Consider the following 15,183-nt stretch of genomic DNA (forward strand, 5'->3'; position numbering starts at 1 on the left):
GCTGAATGCACTTCTTTCGTTAGATCAGGGTCTTTCTTTGATGAAACTGACTACTCTGACAAAATTGAGCATATATAAAACATTATCTTTCCATTCTTTAGAAGGCGTTTGGCATAAACTTAATTATTTTACATTTAAATTTCTATTATTTATCAATTTTTAAAAGCTTTCTGTCGCGTCTTTCATGCCTCAGTCAACATATCTTGCATGCACAGGGTTCGATCTCTATTGTCTTTCCCTTCTCCTTTGTTGTATAGTTGTAGGTAGCTGGGTCGTTCGATAGTGTTTTATATTGCACCAAAATTACTACGATATTTGACATTTCTTGAAGACTATACATATACATATTAGTGTTCATCGTCGCGAATGCTTAACAACCCGGGTACAAATAAAAAGAACAATGCACACTTGAAATGAGTTTATTGAAATGAAAAAAATAAATGTGCATACAAAACTAATTTATGACTTAAAACAAAATCCCGCTCAAGTTTTAAATAAAATTGATGAGTCCTTAGGAACTTTTTCATGTTGCTGTCCTGGCACGTTCAAATTTACGCAGCACGCGGTTGTGTTCCTTCCGGCGGCTCCCGGCCAAAGAGACGTTCTCGCGACACGCACGTGCAATCTGTTCCTTTAGCACGAGGTTTTCCTGGTAGAGCTCGTCGTAGTTCTTTCCACGGTACCTACAACATGGATATTCAGCATAATACTTTATTTTAAGTCGACATGAATATACACCAAACTCCTAATTATTTCACTTGTCCATTATTGTCCATGAATTATTTATTTTATTCCCGTCATATGCTCCCGCTTCGATATGTTTTTACATTTCGGTTGTCAGATAAGTTGTTAGTGTGATATGAAACGTTTATTCCTTTAATTGTCTTTTCTAAGACTGTCCTTGTAAAGAACATTGTTACGTTCTTTCAAGGTTCTTCTCAAAGTATGTATCTTAAAAAAACCCAATAACATATAGTCAATATTACCGAGGTCAATACTTTAAATGCTACATTAATCGGTAAATCAAAAAATCTAATGTGATTTGAATTAGGACAGAGACCACTAACCCTTCAAGTTCCCGAAGTAGAGAGACATTCTCAGCGTTCGACTTGATCAGCTGGTTGGTGATGAGGCGAATTTCCCTGTCCTTCTCCTTCAACAGGCCCTGTAGGTAAATGGCCTGGTATTTGCTGGCAGACTCAACAAGCTTCTTTCGCTCAGTCTTAGGCCGGGCCCACTCGAAAGACTTACCTCTGAAATGAGTATACAGACTCTTAAGTATGCACATTCCTAAATGTAGGTATATGACCTGACCAAACAAGCTTCTTATGCTCAGTATTAAGCCGGGCCCACTCGAAAGTCCTCTAAGTAAACAGACTGCAAGACTGCATTCATATAATTTTATTATGTATGTATATAACCTGGTACTTTTTCGCATATCTAACAGGCGTTTTCGCTCTGCCTTATTATGGGTTAATATAAAATTGTTTTTCTACATCTACATCAAAATTGTTTATGCATCGGGTGTTATTCGCTAGGGAAAATGACGGTGAAAGTTAGAAGTACGGGGATGATGAACAGGGGAATAAAACAGAAAAGTTAGAGTCAGCTATGTGTTCACCTCCACAACTTAAGCCTCTGAAGTCATGGTGGTTACTGCCGACACCGCCCTAAGAACCTCTAAAAGCTATTAACAGCCTTACACTAGCCTTAAATGGAAATAGTGGACAATCCCTGCCTTTGTCTGGGGTCTAAAACGATTTCAGATGTTAGCTTGTTCCACACAGTGAGGGTTCGTGAGAAGAAGAACTTGGGAGATAGTTGTATAGATGAGTCTGTACTTTCTTGCATTAGAGGAGTTGGTGGGAATAGAATAGTTCTAAGCCGTGATATCGACCTCGTTGTTGACAGATTTCTACATCATGGTTTGCTAAACTTTGGTCTTACATGCCACAAGCGACTCCCAGCCTAGGTGTGTCAGCAAGGACGACACACTACTACTGTTATGGATTATGTTTTTCTGATTCATTACTGCTTTTAAACATCATAGTGTAATTTTTGATGAAGGTGTTCCAGACGAGCAGTACTCAATGTGCGGCCGGCCAAATGTTGTATGGGCATGAGCTTTGGTCTCCTCACTAACGGAGGTTACGCCTGAGGAAGCCTAGAGTTTTGGTTCTATTGTTGTTATGAGTGTCACAGAAGTGATTGCGCGTCGCGTGCAAACCGTGGTACTTTGTGTTAAACACTGTGTCTCGTGTGCGGTCCTTTAGTTTGCAGTTGTGAGTAATTGGCGACTTCTTCATGTGCACTACATAATTCTGAACGAAATGGCATTTCCCACTTGTTTTACCTTTTCAACAATCTTTCTACGTCCTGTTGAAGATGGTCGCTGTCTGAGGTGCAAGACCCATTTTGAGTATGCATTCATTTGGCCAGTTAAGTTCATAACATATACTTAAATCAGGTAAACATCGTGTTCTAGCCCTGTGAATTAGAGATACTTTACCCCGAAATAAGGACACCGTCGTGAAGTCAAAATTCGGTTATGTGTAGAATGTGCCCATTGCTGAGAGATACCGTGACTTGAAGAGCGGTCCAATTCACACATTTCTAGAATCAAGTTTGCATTACTAGTAATTGGATGTAATTTGTGAATGTGCTCATCATAAAGTACATTTAACTGACCATTAGTTTCATTTATGAATGGAAAATATTGTTTCACCTACCTCTCATTTGTGACTTTTATGGGTGCCGGGCAACTCCAGAAGCCCTCTGACTTTTTAGCCTCTGTCTGGAATGGCTTGTGGATAATTGATGGTTCTGTAAGAGTTCGCTGCAAAAGATATTGTACGAATCAAGCAATGTTTCAGTGTAATAGAACTTCCGTTTACTTCTTCTCAGTTGCAAAGGGTGTGTTATTATTATGTCGTCATTGTCAGTTGAGGCCACTGTCCATGATGTTATAATTCATTATACTTCATTGTGCATATGTAAGTGGCTTTATCATATTTCTGTTTCTATCAACCTCATTTGTGTTGCCGCTAAACGCGTAGCCGTCATTAAACAATGTGTGACGTTGACGTCCCTCCTTTAAATGACTGATTGCATTTACTGATAAAGCCGCTACACCGAAACGTTTAGATATAAAAAGTTATAAGGCATAACGTGTTTGTGTGTTTCTAGACTTTTTAATATTAAGTCCATCTTTATCGAACACCAACCCTACATACAAATCCCTACCACGATGGTTTCCGGCTCCATTCCGTCGCCCATGCTGCGGTCCGTCAACTGCTGCTCTCGCTGAAACATATACGACATTAAGATGTAAAACAAAGTCTAGAGACAAATGGTTGGGGTATTATCTGAACGTTTAGCTTCTATTAAAGATATCAAAGATACTTCTTTTGAAATGAGCATGTATAAAGCTGTATTACGATCTTAGTTTCTCTTAATTCCCGTCGAAGTCTAAATATATTTCTCAAACACCAATTCATAAATCTTAATAAAGATAAACATATCTTTCGTTTAAAACATGCAATAAATTAAAATTCATAAAACGTATTTGGTACAACTCTAGCAGTCCACCTGTAGTTTCGTGGCGTTGACCAGCTTCTTCACATCAATGTTGAGAACTGTGTCGGGCTTCTTCCGGATACCAATAAACTGAAATGTTACAAGTATATCACACATCATGGATTAATTAATAGAGTTTTATTTTCTCAAACGCGTTACTGATAAATAACAGAACAGCTTTTATTACTGTTACATATAATTAGGCAGTTGGTGCCACCTACCTAGCCATTTTGTTCTGTCCAGTGTTTTGATGCGGTGGACACATCATTTATTGATGAGGCTATTCTGATGCGATTGTGGTCTGCTTGTACGTTTGTATATCTCGTTTCGTGTCGTGTAGATTGTTACCTTGTGCCTATGGTGAGTTTAATTTGTGGATACCATGACGGAAAAGTGGGTTTCCTCCGGGTACTCCGATTTCTCCAACTACACAGGACCACACTCTTGTGTAACATTGTGTCAAGGAGAGTGTTTAAATATAATGTTGTAATAACTTATTTCACAATCGGTGTAAAAAGTTTTAACTAAACCTTGTGCTTTTAACAGTGTTCATTGTTTTATTATGTTTGATGTGAATACTACTGATCATGTCAGTGTAGTTTGCATTGTATTATTGCATATATCTATACTATTGCGATATCTGTCATGTGTTCCCGTTCCGGATTAACAATATCTGTCATGTGTTTCCGTTCCGGATAGAAAAATCCGACCCGAGGGCACCTGCGTTGACAGGTAACGAGGCTTGCCTGGTATTTGCTGGCAGACTCAACAAGACTCGGCAAGCCTCGTTTCCATGCAACGAAGGTGCCCTCGGGTCGGATTTTTCTATCCGGAACGGATACACATGATAAATATTTTTTCTAGCATACCTTAATTATTTTTTGTGTGAAGAAACTGATTTTTGTACATTTCGCCAAAAAGCGCGTGCGATAACGTTTACTGACGTCATGACGCGCAGTAATTTTTATTCACTGTCAACGTCAACGTCAATAAGTTCCTTCGATATCTAGTCTTTGAAGGGTTATTTCGATTTGTTGCGAAGATATATTTTTGCAAAGTAAATGTTTATGAAACTCATCTATTGAAATCTCATAATTATGGTTACTTAAAGTATATAATAAAAGAAATAATAAGTATTACGTCACAGCGCGTGTCTCATCTGACTATGGGGGTTTTCCAGCACGGCTGACGTCACCGGAAATGCCTATCCAGTGTGCTAGAAATACTCATCCTTGGGTTCTCTTCTGCATAATATTATTTATTATGTATTTGTTGATCGTCTATCTTCTTTCTTTGGTTTGTTTCAGCATAAAGTTGTGATGAACCCGGTTACTTAGATGGTATCTGCCTAATTTCTGACTTTCTTAGGTTTTTCATCTAATTGTGCAATGACGTTTTGGTCTCTCTACCTTCAGTCTGTGATACATACATGTCATACTGCTACGATATTCACATCAGCACGTTGCCAGTGATATATACTAGGTAAACGCCCCTCTAACATGGTATACACAAAGTCGACACACGCAGCGTGCCGTTAATTTTATTTGCATTGAGTTCCAGTTGAGTTAAATTTCTTCCAACAAAAGCTCAGATCTTCCTCAATGTGGCACATAAAAATATTACTTTCTTAAACTCCTTACACCTAGTGTTAGCGTTGTTGCTGACCCTGAAGCCCCCTTGTACAATTAGCCCATCGAGAGGTGCAAGTAACTGTGCCTCTCTAACATTTACCATAACGATTATTAGTCCTAAAAAACAGAGTTACAATCCATAGTTTTGTTACTTACGTAGTTACCGACCCTGACAGCACCCTTGGCTTTATTCCATCGAGTTGTTGCCGTGGGCTTGTCTCTCTCTCGCCAGCCCTTCAAATCCTCGTCATAATGGAATGCGTAGTGAGCAGGGGGCTGCAAAAAAGACGAGTATATACTGCATTGTGAGCAGTTGGCTGCAAAAACAATACGAGCATGTACTGCATTGTGAGCAGGTGGCTGCAAAAACAATACGAGTATATACTGCATTGTGAGCAGGGGGCTGCAGTAACAATACGAGTATATACTGCATTGTGAGCAGGGGGCTGCAAAAACAATACGAGTATATACTGCATTGTGAGCAGGGGGCTGCAAAAATAATACGAGCACATACTGCATTGTGAGCAGCGGGCTGCAAAACAATACGAGTATGTACTGCATTGTGAGCAGGGGGCTGCAAAAACAATACGAGTATGTACTGCATTGTGAGCAGGGGCTGCAAAAACAATACGAGCATGTACTGCATTGTGAGAAGGGGGCTGCAAAAACAATACGAGTACATATTGCATTGTGAGCAGGGGGCTGCAAAAACAATACGAGTACATACTGCATTGTAAGCAGGGGGCTGCAAAAACAATACGAGTACATACTGCATTGTGGGCAATACGCGTCTGCATTGTGAGCAGGCGGCTGCAAAACAATACGAGTATGTACTGCATTGTGAGCAGGTGGCTGCAAAAACAAGACGAGTATATACTACATTGTGAGCAGGGGGCTGCAAAAACAAGACGAGTATGTACTGTATTGTGAGCAGGTGGCTGCAAAAACAAGACGAGTATATACTGCATTGTGAGCAGGTGGCTGCAAAAAACAATACGAGTATGTAGTGCATTGTGAGCAGGGGGCTGCAAAAACAATACGAGTATGTACTGCATTGTGAGCAGGGGGCTGCAAAAACAATACGAGTATGTACTGCATAGTGAGCAGGGGGCTGCAAAAACAAGACGAGTATGTACTGCATAGTGAGCAGGGGGCTGCAAAAACAATACGAGTATGTACTGCATTGTGAGCAGGGGGCTGCAAAAAGCAATACGAGCATATACTGCATTGTGAGCAAGAGGCTGCAAAACAATGCGAGCATATACTGCATAATCAGCGGGGAGGGGAGCTGCATACCATTACGAGCATATACTGCATTGTGAGCAAGGGGCTGCAAAACAATGCGAGCATATACTGCATAATGAGCGGGGAGGGGGGGGGGGGGCTGCATAGCATTACGAGTATATACTGCGTAGTGAACAAGGGGCTGCAAAATTAATGCGAGCATATACTGCATAATGAGCGGGGGGGGGGCTTCAAAATCAATACGAGCATATACTGCATAATGAGCGGGGGGCTGCATACCATTACGAGATATTACTGCGCAGTGAACAAGGGGCTTCAAAAACAATGTGAGCATATACTGCATAATGAGCGGGGGGTGGGGCTGCAAAACAATCCGAGCATATACTGCGTAGTGAACAAAGGGCTGCAAAAACAATGCGATCATGTACTGCATAATGAGCGAGGGGAGGGGGGGGGGTGCTGCATATCATTACGACCATATACTGCGTAGTGAACAAGGGGCTGCAAAAACAATGCGAGCATATACTGCATAGTGAGCAAGGGGCTGCAAAAACAATGTGAGCATATACTGCATAGTGAGCAAGGGGCTGCAAAAACAATGTGAGCATATACTGCATAGTGAGCAAGGGGCTGCAAAAACAATACGAGCATATAATGCATAGTGAGCAAGGGGCTGCAAAAACAATGTGAGCATATACTGCATAGTGAGCAAGGGGCTGCAAAAACAATGTGAGCATATACTGCATTGTGAGCAAGGGGCTGCAAAAACAATACGAGCATATACTGCATTGTGAGCAAGGGGCTGCAAAAACAATGTGAGCATATACTGCATAGTGAGCAAGGGGCTGCAAAAACAATGCGAGCATATACTGCATAGTGAGCAAGGGGCTGCAAAAACAATGTGAGCATATACTGCATAGTGAGCAAGGGGCTGCAAAAACAATGTGAGCATATACTGCATTGTGAGCAAGGGGCTGCAAAAACAATACGAGCATATAAATGTACTGCATTGAGAGCAAGGGGCTGCAAAAACAATGCGAGCATATATTATCTTTGCGTTGATAATGTAATTGCAGTTCAAATCAAATGAAGTCAACAGGTCAATAACGGTATCAAATGATTGTTGGCACGATCTATGATGTTCGATGTACAAATAAGCTTGTCATTTGAACTACATAACTATTAACAATTAATGCTGTATGTGGTCGTCTGATGGCTTCATATTTTTTGGTATCATTTTAAAGGGATATATACGCGTTTTCATGTATTTTTTTAGTGTTTAATTATAGACCCATCAAAGAAACGACTACATGTATATACATGTACATATATATGATCGAGTAGTTGTATAAACAATATCTTAATGGACCGTGGACCTTGCGTATTCATATATATAAAAACAATCAGATGCAGAAAGTAACGCAGCAAAATCCAGGTTTTTTAAGGTGAAACAAATGGCAACAAACACTTACACTGAAATGAGGTCCTTTATGTTAACAATAACAACAATATAACACACACGAAAGCAAAATAAAGTAAGATTCCATTGATATATCAACTAAAGAACTCTAAATTTTTGTAAGTTCCCTGTGCGATTCATGAAATTGTGTATTTACTTCATGTTATCAAATTTGATAAGTTTGTTGAAATTAAAATGTATTGAATAAAATCAGCTATTTGCCTTGTTTGTTAGAGTAAGATTAGTCAGTTCAAATATACTGAAACATTGATTAAAGATGGACAGAATAGAACAGACGATTATTAAGGCTTATACGAAAGTACATCGTCTGAACATATGTGAGATCATATTAAATATATCAAGTGTATGGACATGGTAATTGTGAAAATAAAGAGACATTTTTGTAATAAATCAAGACGGTATCTAAAAGCATATTTTTGTCTTAGTTTAAGCAGCTCACATCTGTAAAAAGAGCTGAAACAGCTAACATCTTTTAACAGAGCTTAAAAAGCCCACATCTGTTAATAGAGCCTAAACAGCTCACATCTGTTAACAGAGCCTAAATAGCTCACATCTGTTAACAGTGCTTAAACAGATCGCATCTGTCAACATATCTTAAACAGCCCACATCTGTTAATAGAGCCTAAACAGCTCACATCTGTTAACAGATCTTAAATAGCTCACATCTGTTAACAGAGCTTAATAAGCTCACATCTGGCAACAGAGCTTAAACAGCCCACATCTGTTAACAGAGCTTAATATGCTCACATCTGTTAACAGAGCTTAAACAGCCCACATCTGTTAACAGAGCTTAATAAGCTCACATCTGTTAACAGAGCTTAAACAGCCCACATCTTTTAACAGAGCTTGATAAGCTCACATCTGTTAACAGAGCTTAAACAGTCCACATCTGTTAACATAGCTTAATAAGCTCACATCTGTTAACAGAGCTTAAACAACTCACATCTGTTAACAGAGCTTAAACAGCCCGCATCTGTCAACAGATCTTAAACAGCTCACATATGTTAACAGAGCTTAATCAACTTACATATATTATCAGAGCTTAATAATCTCACATCTATTAGTCGAACTTAATCAGCTCACATCTGTTAGCAAAGCTTAATCAGCTCACATCTGTTTGCAGAGCTTAATTAGCTAACATCTATTAGCCGAACTTAATCAGCTCACATATATTAAAAAAGCTTAATAAGCTAACATCTATTAGCCGAGCTTAATCAGCTCACATATATTAACAAAGCTTAATAAGCTCACATCTATAAACATACCTTAATCAGCTCACATCTGTTAACATACCTTACTCAGCTCACATCTGCTAACATAACTTACTCAGCTCACATCCATTAGCAGAGCTTAATCAGCTCACATCTATAAACATACCTTACTCAGCTCACATCCATTTGCAGAGCTTACTCAGCTCACATCTATCAACATACCTTAATCAGCTCACATCTTTAAACATACCTCAATCAGCTCACATCTATAAACATACCTTAATCAGCTCACATCTATAAACATAGCTTAATCAGCTCACATCTATAAACATACCTTACTCAGCTCACATCTATAAACATACTTTACTCAGCTCACATCTATTAACATACCTTAATCAGCTCACATCTATAAACATACCTTAATCAGCTCTCATATATAAACATACCTTACTCAGCTCACATCTATAAACATACCTTACTCAGCTCACATCTATAAACATACCATAATCAGCTCACATCTGTTAACATACCTTAATCAGCTCACATCTATAAACATACCTTACTCAGCTCACATCTATAAACATACCTTAATCAGCTCACATCTATAAACATACAATAATCAGCTCACATCTATAAACATACCATAATCAGCTCACATCTATAAACATACCTTACTCAGCTCACATCTATAAACATACCTTACTCAGCTCACATCTATTAACATACCTTAATCAGCTCTCATCTATAAAAATACCTTTCTCAGCTCACATCTATAAACATACCTTACTCAGCTCACATCTATAAACATACCTTAATCAGCTCACATCTATAAACATACCTTACTCAGCTCACATCTATAAACGTACCTTAATCAGCTCACATCTATAAACATACATTACTCAGCTCACATCTATAAACATACCTTAATCAGCTCACATCTGTTAACATACCTTAATCAGCTCACATCTATAAACATACCTTACTCAGCTCACATCTATAAACATACCTTACTCAGCTCACATCTATAAACATACCATAATCAGCTTACATCTGTTAACATACCTTGTTCAGCTCACATCTATAAACATACCTTAATCAGCTCACATCTATAAACATACCTTACTCAGCTCACATCTATAAACATACCTTACTCAGCTCACATCTATAAACATACCTTAATCAGCTCACATCTATAAACATACCTTAATCAGCTCACATCTATAAACATACCTTAATCAACTCACATCTATAAACATACCTTAATCAGCTCACATCTATAAACATACCTTTCTCAGCTCACATCTATAAACATACCTAAATCAGCTCACATCTGTTAACATACCTTAATCAGCTCACATCCATTAGCAGAGCTTAATAAGCTCACATCTATAAACATACCTTACTCAGTTCACATCTATAAACATACCTTAATCAACTCACATCTATACACATACCTTAATCAGCTCACATCTATAAACATACCTTACTCAGCTCACATCTATAAACATACCTTAATCAACTCACATCTATAAACATACCTTAATCAACTCACATCTATAAACATACCTTAATCAGCTCACATCTATAAACATACCATTATCAACTCACATCTATAAACATACCTTAATCAACTCACATCTATAAACATACCTTAATCAACTCACATCTATAAACATACCTTAATCAGCTCTCATCTATAAACATACCTTACTCAGCTCACATCTATAAACATACCTTACTCAGCTCACATCTATAAACATACCTTACTCAGCTCACATCTATAAACATACCTTACTCAGCTCACATCTATAAACATACCTTACTCAGCTCTCATCTATAAACATACCATAATCAGCTCTCATCTATAAACATACCATAATCAGCTCACATCTATAAACATACCTTAATCAGCTCACATCTATAAACATACCTTACTCAGCTCACATCTAAAAATATACCTTACTCTGCTCTCATCTATAAACATACCATAATCAGCTCACATCTATAAACATACCATAATCAGCTCACATCTATAAACATACCTTACTCAGCTCACATCTATAAACATACCTTAATCAGCTCACATCTATAAACATACCATAATCAGCTCACATCTATAAACATACCTTAATCAGCTCACATCTATAAACATACCTTACTGAGCTCACATCTATAAACATACCTTAATCAGCTCACATCTATAAACATACCTTACTCAGCTCACATCTATAAACATACCTTAATCAGCTCACATATATAAACATACCTTAATCAGCTCACATCTATAAACATACCTTAATCAGCTCTCATCTATAAACATACCATAATCAGCTCACATCTATAAACATACCATAATCAGCTCACATCTATAAACATACCATAATCAGCTCACATCTATAAACATACCATAATCAGCTCACATCTATAAACATACCTTACTCAGCTCACATCTATAAACATACCTTAATCAGCTCACATCTATAAACATACCATAATCAGCTCACATCTATAAACATACCTTAATCAGCTCACATCTATAAACATACCTTACTCAGCTCACATCTATAAACATACCATAGTCAGCTCACATCTATAAACATACCATAATCAGCTCACATCTATAAACATACCTTACTCAGCTCACATCTATAAACATACCTTAATCAGCTCACATCTATAAACATACCACCATAATCAGCTCACATCTATAAACATACCTTAATCAGCTCACATCTATAAACATACCATAATCAGCTCACATCTATAAACATACCATAATCAGCTCACATCTATAAACATACCATAATCAGCTCACATCTATAAACATACCTTAATCAGCTCACATCTGTTAACATACTTTACTCATTTCACATCTATAAACATACCTTAATAAGCTCACATCTATAAACATACCATAATCAGCTCACATCTGTTAACAGAGCTTAATCAGTTCACATCTACTAACAGAGCTTAAACAGCTCACATCTACTAACAGAGCTTAATCAGTTCACATCTATTAACAGAGCTTAATCAGCTCACATCTACTAACAGAGCTTAAACAGCTCACATCTATTAATATAACTTGACCAGCTCACATCTATGAAAGCTTCATCAGCTCAGATCTTGATTATGTAAGATTCTGTCTGCTGGGCGTGTCCGTGTAGTTTCTTTACATGTATTATACCTATACCTCATTTGCCATACATTATGGTATGAGCTTATAAACGCTGTTTGAATTGAATTGTACCATTAACATTTTCCCATGTATGTGGTTATCTTGCCAGGGCCCATATTAAACGAGGTCTAAAGTCCGAACATGAACCTTCATATAATTTATCTATAAATACAGATTCAGACTCATCATGCTCAGACTCGAGACGTGAGTAAACATAGTCTCTGGGGATGTAACACCAGCCCTTGGTAGACATAGATTGATATTTTGAATCTGGATCTAAAGTCGGGTGAAATAATGATTAAAGTTATAATCCTTTTCCTTATCCGAGAGTGAATATAAAGCACCATGTACTGAAAACTACATTTCGTCCGATCCCATTTACGCCTTATACAAAGTGTTGAGTGCTGCTTTTTAAACATCTATGTTTATCTAAGATTTTACGATATTTACTAATGATTCAGGAACGTTTGCTTTTCATGAATGGAAAGTATTTCCTTAGAGAATTGAACCGCTGTTTTGTCTTCTTAACTGCAGTCTCGTTCGTTAAAAATAGTTACAGTGCATTAACATATGGACTTATCAATAGAGGCGCATCATAGAAGAGGTAGTACTAATTAAGAAATATTACACACCACTGAGGATCATATGACATTATAAGGACCGGCCAGTCAGCCACCAAAGGTGTATATGGACCGAGGCGTTAGCCGAGGTCCATTCACCTTCGGGGGCTGACTGACCGGTCCTTATAATGCCATATGGCTCGAAGTGGTGTGTTATATTTCTTATATTATACCGAACACCATATTATACCAAACAATATTTTTAAAGCGATTTAAATGTGTTTTATTTAACGAACATGATAATGTTTACTTGCGACAAGTTTTTTGCCGTTGTGAAAATAGCAAGCCGCACTAACCAATTGTATGACGTCCCCGGTCCATATTATATTTTTGGCGAGGTCTGGACCGGCCAAAAATATAATATGGACCGCTGACGTCATAAAACTAGATTTTCATCAAAATACAATGATATACGGACCGATTGAGATTATATATATACAGAAGGGACAAATTATGTGAGGTATAATATATATTAATATATCGCATTTTGAGCACCAGTATCGCGTCTCGTTTTGTGTATAAGCATGCATCTGTCTAGAACACTACGTGTTATTATTAATTATCATCATGCAATCCGACTGGGTAATTATAGCTATGAACATGTATTTAAGACCAACTTTTGACCATGGCTTATTAAAGCTGCATTATTATAGGGTTAATACACCTTTTTGAGGTCGTTACCATCTGCAAAGGCCCGCAAAATGGTTTACAGCCCGAGTGCGCTGCAAAAAATGGCGCCTAAAACAAAAATGCAACTGCCGAGTTCTGTTGCGGCCCTAATATCGAGCTTAATGTAAAACTTTTTCAATGAAATCTCACATGACGTCACACAAGCACCTGTTATGGAGGTTATTTTGAACTAACTGTTTTTGCATGTTCGTGATATTTAACAGCTTATTTAATCACACACGTTTCTCATGGTGTGTATTTTATGTAATAATAGCGATATTACACCCTTTTTTCGGTCGGTACCATCTGCAAAGGCCCTTAAAATAGTTTACAACCCTCGTGCTACGCACTCGAGCTGCTAACCATTTTGCGGACCTTTGCAGATGGTAACAACCTCAAAAAGGTGTATTAACCCTATATTATTATGTAACTTTGTTTGATTCGGACCCCAAAACTAAAAAAAAGTCCTTCGTATAACATAATTATTTAAATACACTCAAGTTTCATAATCTGGCCGACCTTTTTTCTCTGTGAGGGGAAGGGCGTCCGGTAGATTTGCCTGGTTGTTGACATCTTCCGGGAATCCAGGGTGTTCCGACCGTTCTTGGTGAATATCGGGGGTTCTGGAATGGACAAACAACGACGTTGGTGACGGTGGTAGCACGTTAGAAGAATATTGAAGCCATGAACTAATTTCCATTCCAGTCATGTTTCTTACCGAGTCCAGTCATGTTTCTTACCGAGTCCAGTCATGTTTCTTACCGAGTCCAGTCATGTTTCTTACCGAGTCCAGTCATATGTTTCTTACCGAGTCCAGTCATGTTTCTTACCGAGTCCAGTCATATGTTTCTTACCGAGTCCAGTCATGTTTCTTACCGAGTCCAGTCATGTTTCTTACCGAGTCCAGTCATATGTTTCTTACCGAGTCCAGTCATGTTTCTTACCGAGTCCAGTCATATGTTTCTTACCGAGTCCAGTCATATGTTTCTTACCGAGTCCAGTCATGTTTCTTACCGAGTCCAGTCATGTTTCTTACCGAGTCCAGTCATGTTTCTTACCGAGTCCAGTCATGTTTCTTACCGAATCCAGTCATGTTTCTTACCGAGTCCAGTCATGTTTCTTACCGAGTCCAGTCATATGTTTCTTACCGAGTACTACTTGAAAACAACCAATTGTCTAAGAACTTGTATAAACTGCCCACAACTTATAGTTATTCGACTATTCTACAGCTTTAATAGAGTTAGATGGGTTAAAAATAATTATTAGATAAATATTGGCCAATCAATTAATAACTTTGACTAATCAAAAAATTAACCAGATTTATACAATTGGCTGTGAGTAACTATAGTTAAAGTTTCAAGTGTAGTTTGTATTATTTGTCTGCGTTTTTCCAAGAACGAAACGTATTAATAGCATCTTTATTTGAACCAATATAATTCACTTGGTAATAAAAGTAACTTTCTATGGAATTTGTTGATTTCCGAGTTGTTTCCATTCATTTTCTCGTCCATGTTCCTTCGCCGTTCTCAAAATCCTGAAAATGTCAAAGCTTTACAACAGCGAAAATACTATTCCT

General features: G+C 38.0%; 1 protein-coding gene across 1 annotated transcript; it reads right to left on the reverse strand.

The window, feature by feature from the left end:
* Nucleotides 1–523: 523 nt before the first annotated feature.
* LOC128235443 (uncharacterized) lies at nt 524–14,612 on the reverse strand. Its single transcript, XM_052950268.1, has 8 exons — nt 14,552–14,612; nt 14,127–14,230; nt 5,364–5,483; nt 3,589–3,666; nt 3,244–3,303; nt 2,730–2,836; nt 1,068–1,253; nt 524–683 (listed from the first exon to the last, which is right to left on the reverse strand). The coding sequence occupies exons 1-8, from the start codon at nt 14,610–14,612 to the stop codon at nt 524–526; spliced, it is 876 nt and encodes a 291-aa protein (XP_052806228.1).
* Between the last annotated feature and the right edge of the window lie 571 nt (nt 14,613–15,183).

This window comes from Mya arenaria, chromosome 1, assembly GCF_026914265.1.
Source record: "Mya arenaria isolate MELC-2E11 chromosome 1, ASM2691426v1".
Classification (NCBI taxonomy): Eukaryota; Metazoa; Mollusca; class Bivalvia; order Myida; family Myidae; genus Mya; species Mya arenaria.